Here is an 11,328-nt window from a genome sequence, read left to right on the forward strand (position 1 = left end):
CAACAGACATGCGACGATGAATTTCTCGTCCTCCTACTCCTTCAGCAGTCAAAAAGCGCACTACACTTCGCTGTTCTTTACCCGCCTCCATTACTGATGTTGGATGACTACACGTAGCGCTAACCTTACTTCCAGCACAATAAACAAACGACTAGTGTGCAAGGGCACGTTGTTACTGTGCTTTCCCGAGTCCCCACCAGATGTTTCTACCGTAAGCAAATTTCAGTGTTATCAGCTGGCTCCGTGTGAGTTATGCATGGTGACTCGTTTTCATTTGACTGCCCTTATACAATCAGTTCAGCCTGCAGTGCTTATTCTAGTACCTATGTCAACTGCTGTTCACGTTTCGCTATGCATGAACTTGATTTCTTTCGGTTATTTGAAGTGAGATAAAATTATTCTGATTGTCTAATTGTTGGCTTCGAGAGGCCGTGCATTTTGGAATTATCATGATGTAGGTTTGAAAGTAACTGAACGCAGAGGCTGCGCGGTCTAAGGCATGAACCGTCTTCACTAGTTCGAACACTGGAATAGTTGGTTCGAATCACACTTAAGGCATGAATATCTGTATGTACTATTTATTTAATGTTTGTGTAGGTAGCGACCTTACGATGGGCTGATCCCCCGTCCAAGGAGTCCTACTGACTATTTACAAATGAAGAAGCTGAAAATGCGGCCAAGGACGAATAGAAGGCTATAGAGCTATAGAGAGATAAGTTTGAAAATACCAGTGAACTACGTTCACCTTACATACGAAAGGTACAGGAACTACTAATTAGTTCACAGTTCTGTGGTGGGGAAAGAATACATTCAGTCGGTGGCTGCAAGATGTAAGTGCTCTGCTGTTTAGTGTTGTTTCTTTACGTACAGAATGTGAAACAATTTTTCTTGGAGTGCATTAGTATTGTAGTGAAATTATTCTTGTCGATAGCTTAAAATTAAAAGCAGGACGAGAACAAATCTTCACAGTGAAGGTCGCGATACAGTTAGCAAAGACATACAACTTTCGGGTGAAGAAAATTCAAGTGAAAATTTAAAACAAATCTAAAACTCTATCATGCTGCTGCAGTTACCGGGAATTCGAAGCCATTCTTTGCATGATAAGAAGAGAAGATAAGCTGGCGAGCTCTAGAGGAGAAATGTTAAAACCTTGCAAGATATGCAAACCTACTTCTAAAAAATTGCACTCGGCGACTTTGATTTATGCATAATAATGAAAAGTACTCATAATTTTTACTCAGCGAGAAAATATTTCCCCAACTGAAAAAGTTTCAGCGGCCATGAAAGCAGACGTTTGTCTTGCTGGAGGCAAAGAGTTTTTGAGAAGTGTTGAAGAAGCTTGGTTTCAAATTAAAACAAAAAAGAGATTCCTCAAGAAGAGTTCTATTTTCTATGGTAAAAAGAATTGTGTAGCCCAATAACGAGGAAACGAATGTTTCGGAGGAGCATAAGTAAGAAATCAATATGAAGTAGGCAGGTTTCTTGCGCGGCTTACTCTTTTGCTCTGAAGATGAAGATGATTCTTTCCTCCGAAACGACATATGACTTTAACCGGACTACACGGCATTATATCATACAAGAGAGAATTCTTCCTTGTTACCGCTGTGAGAACTTCAAATTCAATAATTTTTTTATAATTATTCTTAGTGGGGTGAGACTGAGTCCACTTGGTACCACGGCCAATAGTGGCCTATTGTACCAGCCCCAGATGATAGATGATGTTGATTGTGGAGCAATTGGTAGAATGGAGATTGGCAAGAGAAACCGAAGTACTCGGAGAAAACCTGCCCCAGCGCCACTTTATCCACCACAAATCCTACATGACCTGATCCAAGCCAGCTACTAACTGCCTGAGCTATGGCACGATCATAAATCCAGTAATAAGTTATTTTTATTGGTAAGGAATTATGCTTTAGCTGAGAGGGCAAATTACTTCAGAACAGAAAAATCAGATTAATTGGGTGTGAAATAGAAAGCTCTTACATAGTTTAATGAGGTTATATTTTAGCGTCCTGTCGCACTGATTTATGTCCATGATTTATTCTGACCGTCTTACAGTGCATACATTTATTCACCTTACTCTTCTCTGTTGCACTACATGTTTCGGCACTAAAGTGCCATCTTCAGGTGCTTTTCGATGTACGTCGAACTACTGCATTGCATGCCCTGTTGTCTTTATACTAAAATAACTAAAATATATATTCGTCATATATATAGCTAAATTTTAAATATTAAAAATGTTAAAAGTGTTCAGGATTTGTCATCCTTATGTCGTATTTCAGTACGCGAGTCACACCTATCTTCTTCTGTCGGAGTATTCTTCCTAGTTTCATATGTATTGTGCTTTGTGTTGTGTCTTACTCCTGTGACTGCATATAACAGGAACTCTGTTAACTTCAGGTCAGGTAAATTTAAGAAAATTATTCTAATATTTTCTGGGTAATTTTAAAAATATGAGTGTAACAAATAACCTATAAATTTCTTTCATTGCTGTCTTATAGAAAAATAAACATTATGGCTTATGTAGATTATACGTATGTATTCATAAGTTTCAAAATTTGTTTACCTTTAATTAATTATACAAATATCTAATAAGTCAGTCAAAATGTGAAACTGGCTATGAGCTTTGAGTCTTCATTATCTTCAGATGTGTTCGCGTATTTAGTTTCATGTTTTCGCGTCCCTTCACGCTCATCCTGATTCACTTTGCGTAATTCCGATAAAAGTAGATACCCTATAATCTCAATAAATTCTAAAACCATCAATAAATAATACGTGAAGGAGAAAAATAATTACAAATGCTAATAGTTTTCTAAATCGATGTAAATATACGTGCAGTCTATGAACCTATAATGCTTTTAATTTTGGAAATCGTTCGTTCATGAAGCAAACTTAATTCAATAAACTACGCGTTCTGCTATTATTTTGCGTTCCAAGTTCATTCGGTTTTCGATTAAAAACTCGGAACGGCAAACTCACACCAGCTACGCTACATAATTGAAATACTCGATGACGTAGTGTTGAGAGAGGGAATGTTACGGTACAAAAACCGATTCGTGCATCCACTTGATACGTGTAGAGTACATATTGCAGGGTGGCATTTCCAATTCTCTTTGTCTTCCAAAAAATCTTTTTGATAAAAGAATAAATCAGGCTTACATGCCACATAGCGCCAACATAGATATTCTGCTGCACAGATGATGTTTAAAGTAATATTTGATTACATTTTACTAGCTACCTGCTTTGTTATTTTCATAAATGCGTTATATTTGAAATTCAAATATATATAAAACATCACCCGAAAATGAGTAAATGAAATTCTAGACAAGAAGGAACAGTTAAACCGGTGCTTAAATAGGCATGTCGATCTGGACGTGTGTCATTCTCCTGTAAACCTGAAAGTATATGAACAGTCTTCATGCAATTTTGACCATGTTATTACGTATAGATTCTTAACATTATAAAATTAGCAGGTTAATTCAATGAGTAAAGTTGATTGATTCTATTCTGGAAGTACGTGGTTTGAGCCTCTTTCCAGTTCACATATATTCTAATCCATCTATTTAGTTGATAAAACAAAACAAAGAAACTCCGTGGCCAGTAGTCCACAAACGAACTCTACCGGCTGAGCGATCGCCGCTTGTCGGCGAAGTTAGTGCCAACTTTTTCGGATAAATGTGTCACGTGGACAGCGCGACGGTTCCCCACAGCCGTTAATCCCGATTTTCTAGACCGGAGCCGCTATTTGCTCGACATAGCTCCTCAGTTATCTTCAGGAGGCTGAGTGGAACCCGTTCTAGATGCCGGGAATAGAACCTTGGACCTATGGATCTGTAGCCAGGAATTCTGACCACTAGACCACAGAGGCGGTCATCTATTCAGTTGATAGTAATTATAATTAAGCAGACATCCAGAAAAGTTAGGTAATATCGACATAAGTGTCACTGCTAGATACTTTTGGATCCTACTAGATACCAGTAAGTGTATCTAATTGTGTGAATTGCTGTTAACTCTCACAGTTCATCGGGATGTTCTGTAAAGCACACGTGAACGTTTTGTACGTAATGAAGCGCCAAGCCGGGAATGTCGTAAAGAGGAGTAGAAGCATAATTCCGGCTTTTCTTATCCTTAGTTTCTAGATGGAGGTGCTTAGTTAAAAGCATGATTGCTTTACCACGAGAGAAAGAATCTGTCGTAACCAGAGGATAAGTTCGGTGCGCCCCGCAGACGAACTGAATGTGGCGGTTAAGAGAGGCCCCGTGTCAGAAACTAAATTTTGAATTTCCGGTTCTTCTGCCTTAGCCTACTCACTACAACGACTGAGCTATCAGGCTCACAAAATATTAAAAAATATTTCATAAAAATTAATGAATCAAATAGATATTATGTCTAAAATGAGATTTGTAGACTACAAATTCTCGACTATCTTTTTATAATTCACACTGATATCTTAATTTGCCGTCATATTTATGTACACTGAAGATTAAAATGTATAGAAGATAATTGTAGTTGTTGCGCCCGTTGAGAAGGATAAGACATTTTTCAATGGTTCTTCCAGCCCAATCAGGGCCCAGGCCTCTTATTCAGTTCTGTAATCACTTTTTACAGACGTAACGACCCCTTAGACGGGGGATCAACCCGTCGCAAGACCGCTACCTACACACAGAAGAACACAAACACAGAATATACACATACACACACCAAACATCCATTCCCTGAGGGGGATTCGAACCCACAATCCCAGTGTCCGAGCGAGCGAAGACACTTCATGCCTCAGACCGCGCGGCCACTGTGACCAGCTGGGAGAAATAAAAAAGAAACACGTTCATATTTCGGTTGGATAACCCAGAATTTGTCCTTTCGACGATTTAGAAATTTATAGGACCTAATACGGAAATGGCTCCCTGACAAAGAAGATACGGGTTTGAAAATTACGTGCAACTCCTTCAGAATAAGATCAGTGCTAGACTTTTGCGAAGGTAGTTATGAACACTCGGTTTCCACAATAACAACATAAATTCAGTGTTCAGAAAAATAGCCATCGCCTGGCCGCTGAAGTTCTGCTTCTTCTTTCTAATTTTATTATTTTGTTATAAAATTGATGATTGTAAGACGACGAGGGATGCATTAAGTGCGGAAGAATAGTGGCTTCATATGCAGCAGCAGAACAGAACTTCATATGTGCAGGTTCATATCACACATAGCAGTTTGTTAGGGTGCCGATATTTAAGACACGACAGTATAATTTCAACTATGCAGGTGAAAGATAGAACATTAGTCTCGACTGCTTAATATTGTACAAAATCTAGATCACACTCCTTTAAAACGAAGTTGCTGCGTAAAGATTATTGGCTTTAATCTGGAGAGTTCAACACAATTAAATTGTCAAAACTCATTTCTAGTGAAATATTTAAGTTTTAAGTAAAGCATCTAGAAAGCCGAAATTAACAGCCGCGGGGATTCTTTGTGCTGACCACGCGACACCCCTATCCGCAAAAGTTGGCACTAACTTCGCCGACAAATGACGGTCTCTCGGTCGGACTAAAACCACGGAGTTCGTTCGTTCACGAATATCAAATGTAGGAGACCATGTGAGTGAGCAGTGCATAGGGAATAAGTTTCTAGCTAATTTCTTTATTCAGTCTGAAGTTCATAAGGGAGAGGTAACTATTCTGTCAATTAGTAGACTGTGATATTGCTGAGTTTCTGGGCTTTGTCCATCGTCCGGTATTCTAAAGAACAAAACGTTTCGGGAGACACCTATTCTGTTGGGTCCGTAAGAAATAGCTAACATAAATCACTTACCCCACCGACTGAGGTTAGATCTATCTAAAGGATCCCGCAGTGTAGGGGCTCCAACTCTATCACCTGAGGATTGAAAAAAAAAACATTTTCTCAGATGCTGTGTTCTGGCAGAATACTAGAAAATGGACAGAGTCCAAACTCAATAATCTCGAGAGTTGTACACCATCGTGAGAACTCAACAGAACTGACAAGTAAGCTGTAGTTTGTTTATTGACCTAATATCAAAGAGACGAGATAGCTCAGTCGGTAATAGCCAGGGACTACATGGCTGGAGTTCCATTCTGGCAGGGGAAAGGGTTTTCTCTTCTCCACAGCGTCCAGATCGGTTCCACGGCCCACCCAGCCTCCTATTTAATTCAATCGGCAGGGACGTGAATCTGACCACTTGCCTACGCCTAGTGCTGAGGAGTGGAGCTATATCGCCACTCCTTTACAAGCCTTCATGATGCGGTGCTTAATTAATTAAAAACAGAAATAACTTCATTTTTTACTTAGTATCAGTTTTAGATCTTATGTGATGTAAAATTAATTGTTATACTAATTATAAAAGATGAAGTGGGAGAGTTGTACCATGAGGAGTTTAGGGCCCAGTTGAGAAAGACGCATCATAGTTGTTTTCTGGAAGAAATGAGAAATCCACTAAAGTTCTCGGTCACAGTCTGCTCCAAATCTGAATGCGGCAAGAACCAATACTGGGATATATGCGTGATTTGTTTACACGTGACATGTTTTTGTATCCGTTTTACAGGGCTATTTGTATGAGAGCCGAGCCAGACATTCTCGTATTCCGTAAGTTCCTTCTGTTGGAACTTAGACATATTTTGAGTAAACATAACGTAGTGCAATAGAGGAAATATTATAATTTAAAACAAAGAAACATTGATTTTAATATTCAGAGCCGTCATAAGTGTATTGACGTCAAAGAAATTTAACAAGTTCTACCGGAATTTGTATCAACGACGAAAAATTACTTGGCAATTCTGTTAATAAGTGCCCCGTTGGGTTTTAAAATTAATGGTATTATCACATATCGTCAGATGACAAGAATTTCCATCCATCCATCCATCCATCCATCCATCCATCCATCCATCCATCCATCCATCTATCGACGCCGAGCGGAGCGGACGTGTTTAGTGAGTCGCTCCGTGACAGCAGTGTATACAGTGGAAAGTGTACTACAAGTGATACAGAGTTAGATACGCCGTGCTTAGAAGTGCGTGTTTACAAAAAGTGCAACAGTCAGCGGTAAGTGTGGGTAATAGTGGTGCAGTGAACCACACCCCATAGCACAAAAAAAAACCCACAACTACTATGATGAAGGAAGAGCAAACTGCCCAAAAACAAAAGAACAACGAATCAGATACGGAAATGGATGTGGAATGTACCGTGGACAGTAGCCCTCAAAATGAGGACAGCAGCGCCCATCACAACAACAATAACAACAGCAATCAAAACAACAGCACTACAACAACAAAAAATAATAACAACATGCCAAGCCAAACGCTGAATGGACAAACAACCAGTCAACACCATAACAACACCACTGAGGAAAGCAGAGCAGCTCTGGACAAACATGAACAACAATTGCCAGGTAATAATTACAAAAAAAAAACTACCACAACAAAGACTAGCAGCCGCCCCCCCTCTCAGTGTGAAAACCCCACCCACAACACGGCAGAACCAAACCAAAACCAATATACCCCAAACAAAAAACATGGGGTTATCTTTGAAGCAGTGGAGGGCCTCTCCATTGAACAGTACTTAAGAGAAATAGCAGATAAAATTGGGGGAAGCAATATTAAGTATGCATCCAGATTGGGTGGGGGAAGAATTTGTATATATCTCGCTGCAGAAACGTATGTAAAACAGATATGTACCCCTGGGGGAATAAACATTGGAGACAACTTTATCCAGTGCAGGCCATATATTATGGCATCAAAACGCGTAGTGCTAAGTAATGTACTACCGGATATCCCAGATGACGTCATACAACCATTATTACAAACGTTTGGAAAACCTACGTCCCAAATCACACAGCTTCCAATCTCTACAACACACCCTGACTTGAAACACATTAAATCATTTAGACGACTGGTGTATATGATAATACCGAACATGGAAAAAATGCCGAGCACCCTTAACATTCGATATGACGGAGTAGCGTATGTCATCTATGTCACTAGCGATGATGTCACATGTACAAACTGTCAAAAGCCAGGGCATCTGGCAAGGAATTGCCACACAACAGCACAAGAAAGGTTGGGCCCCATAACTTTTGCAGACCTGGCAGCGGGAAGAAGAAAAACGCATACAACCCAACGGACAGACGAACCAACTGCACCGTCCACTTCAGCCGGGGAGAAACAAGAAACCATAGAGCAGACCACAACACACTTCCCAGTCCTCACACAGCATAGGCAAAGACTTCGCCCAACAGCCACCACAAAAGTGATAACAACACCGAAGTCAGACACAAAGGACATAACCACCCTAAACGTAAACAAAGAAAATCCACAGGAACAAAAAAACAGAGAGGGAACACATACAGAAAACTGTCAAGTAGAGGTGAGCACTAACAACCCCCACCCCTCTCCTACAACAATAAATGTCAACACACTAAACCCCAACTTAAGCACACATATGACTGAAACAAAACTAACACAACAAAAGGAAAAACAACAACAGTTGGATGCAACAAAAGAAGAACAAGCAGAACAGATGGAAGGACAGGAAAATAGCGACGCAGAATCCTTATCATCGAACGATCCCGGAAACTCACAGGAAGAACCTATAAGCAACTCTCAACAAGCAAAACGACACAAAATAATGACTGCTGACCATAAAGCAATAGACAGACTCTGTGAGAGTCTAAAAGGGAACGAGAAGAATCCAATATCAACTACCACATTATCTCATTTCCTCAAGGCCTGCAGAGGGCAAAAAGAACCTAAAACCATAGCAAAGGATCACACTACAAACATCACGGGACTGATCGATATGCTAGAAGAAAACTTGTTTACCACAAAAGACTACAATCTCAGACGAAGAATGAAACGCATACTTGAAGGCCTCAAACAGTAAAGTGAAACTAGAGACAAATAAATACTTAAAGAAGGAACTCTTGTTGGTGGTGTGCTTGTTTCTATATACTCAGTACCTGATGGTAAACATACTAACGTTAAACACGCGTGGAATCAAAGGGGGAGTCAAACAGGAACAACTAGCCCTATACGCTAAGAGACAAAAAGCGCAAATCCTACTCCTACAAGAAACAAACCTCTCCGAGACATCAGAACTGCCGGGATTGCCCCAATATATTACAATACAAAATATAGCCACACAGATGGGGTCAGGTACAGCAATTGCCTTACATAAAGACTTACAACCCCATACGAAAATCCATTCGCACCAAGCCTTAGTAACAGGATACCTGCAGACATGCCACCTCACTATATATGATACGGAAATCCAGATAATTAATATATATATGCCCATAAATAACAAAAGTGCAATAACAGTGTATGAGGCGCTGAAGAAGCATATGGAAACAATCCCGCTGAACAGGAAAATACTAATGGGAGGGGACTGGAACGTCACATTGGAAGAAACTGACAGGAAAAACCACATTGAGAAAAGAACAATACTAGCCAAACAACTCTATAACTTAATAAATACACATGGAATGATAGATGTCTGGAGAACGTATCATCCAGAGAACAAACAATTTACATTCCAAGGAAATCAGATAACATCCCCAAAATCAAGACTAGATAGAATATATATAAAAAAAAACTGGCTCCAACAAACCAACTCCATTCGGATCTGCCCATACTTTATAGACCATGCAGGACTAGTCCTAAACATACTCCCACATAGAGAAAACCATCGGTCTGATATATGGAAAATCAAAAACAACCTCCTCAATGACAAATCCTTTACAGAATATATGACCGCAATTATACAATACTATTCTACATTAGCTAATGAGGAAGGAGAATTGAATGAAGCATGGGACGAGATGAAACGGGAACTAAAGCTACAAGCACAAAGATATGAAGAAAACAAAAGACAACGTCGAAACCAACAATATATACAAATAGAGCAACAAATAGACTATCTAACAAGTAAAACGCAACTTAATGAAACAGAAGAGCATGTCCTCCATACTGTAGGCACAACCTTAAAACGAAAGTTTCAACATGATGCAAAACAAAATATATTACACGAATACACTCTAAACCAAAAGGAAAAAAACTCATGCCTCCCAATATTTCCTTCTAAAGATGGTCACAGTGCGCGACCTCGGATACACACGCTTGAAATAAATGGAAAGCTAGAGACAGAAGCCAACAAAATACGTACAGAAGTAAGGAGATACTACGAAGAGCTCTACAGGAAAAAAGGAAACAACCCCAATATAAACGATGACGTCTACAACAGGCTGCCGGAGTTAAACAAGGAAGAAAAACAAAAATGCGATGCCCAATTCACCTTAACGGAACTAACTACAGCCCTTAATAACACAAACACAGGGAGAGCACCTGGATTAGATGGACTAACATACGAATTTTACAAAAAATTCTGGAAACAAATAGGACCCCTACTGCTGAGAGTAGCGAACAACGGAATGAAACAAGAAAAATTGCCCACTTCAATGTATCAAGGCATGATCACCTTAGTACCAAAGAAAGGTAACCCTACACTCCTTGCTAATTGGAGACCAATCACGCTGCAAAATACAGACTATAAACTGATTACTCGATGTTTAGCAAACAGGATAACAGAAGTGCTTCCGACCCTTATCACCACCGACCAGAGTTACTGTGTCCCAAAAAAAACGATACATACAAACTTGCATCTCATTAGAGATGCCATAGAATATGCAAATCAGAGGGACCTACCTCTAGCAATTATATCGCTAGATCAGGCATCGGCTTTTGACCAAGTGGAACACCAATACATCTTCCGGGTACTAAATAAATATGGATTTGGTACAACCTTCATTAAGAACATCAAAACGATATATAACAACACCCAAGGACTAATAAAATTAAATGGGACGCTTATAAGGCCATTCCAATATCAAAGAGGAGTAAGGCAAGGAGATCCACTCTCCGGGCCCCTATTCACACTCACAATAGAACCTTTTCTACTAATGTGCAATAAGAACCTCAAGGAATATGGACTTCCACTGCCATCAGAAGACAGCAACTCACTCGTAACCAGTGCATACGCGGATGACGTAACCGTATTCATCACCAAAGAAGAAGGCTTCCAACAACTGGTTAAAAACTTCATGATATATGGCGCACTTTCAGGAGCAATGCTCAATATACATAAATCCACTGGTCTATTTGTCGGCCGTTGGAGAACCAGGACGGATAGTCCGCTGGGACTCCAATGGAGTACCCAAGGAACGAAGTATCTAGGCATCTATCTAGGGAACACTGCAGACTGGCACAACCAGAACTGGACGCAACTTGAAACAAAAACCCAGGCAATATTAACTCAGTGGGAAAAGGT

The 11,328-nt window shown here is 39.8% G+C and overlaps 1 protein-coding gene across 1 annotated transcript; it reads left to right on the forward strand.

The window, feature by feature from the left end:
• Positions 1 to 6,917: 6,917 nt before the first annotated feature.
• Positions 6,918 to 10,812, forward strand: LOC111873162. Its single transcript, XM_023867642.2, has one exon. The coding sequence runs from the start codon at positions 7,117 to 7,119 to the stop codon at positions 8,884 to 8,886; it is 1,770 nt and encodes a 589-aa protein (XP_023723410.1). The 5' UTR covers positions 6,918 to 7,116; the 3' UTR covers positions 8,887 to 10,812.
• The last annotated feature ends 516 nt before the right edge of the window (positions 10,813 to 11,328 follow it).

Source organism: Cryptotermes secundus, unplaced genomic scaffold, assembly GCF_002891405.2.
Source record: "Cryptotermes secundus unplaced genomic scaffold, Csec_1.0 scaffold344, whole genome shotgun sequence".
Taxonomy (NCBI): domain Eukaryota; kingdom Metazoa; phylum Arthropoda; class Insecta; order Blattodea; family Kalotermitidae; genus Cryptotermes; species Cryptotermes secundus.

Bases quoted from the DNA above. Each gene is read 5' to 3' on its own strand.
- LOC111873162 (XM_023867642.2), top strand. From the start codon at position 7,117: ATGATGAAGGAAGAGCAAACTGCCCAAAAACAAAAGAACAACGAATCA.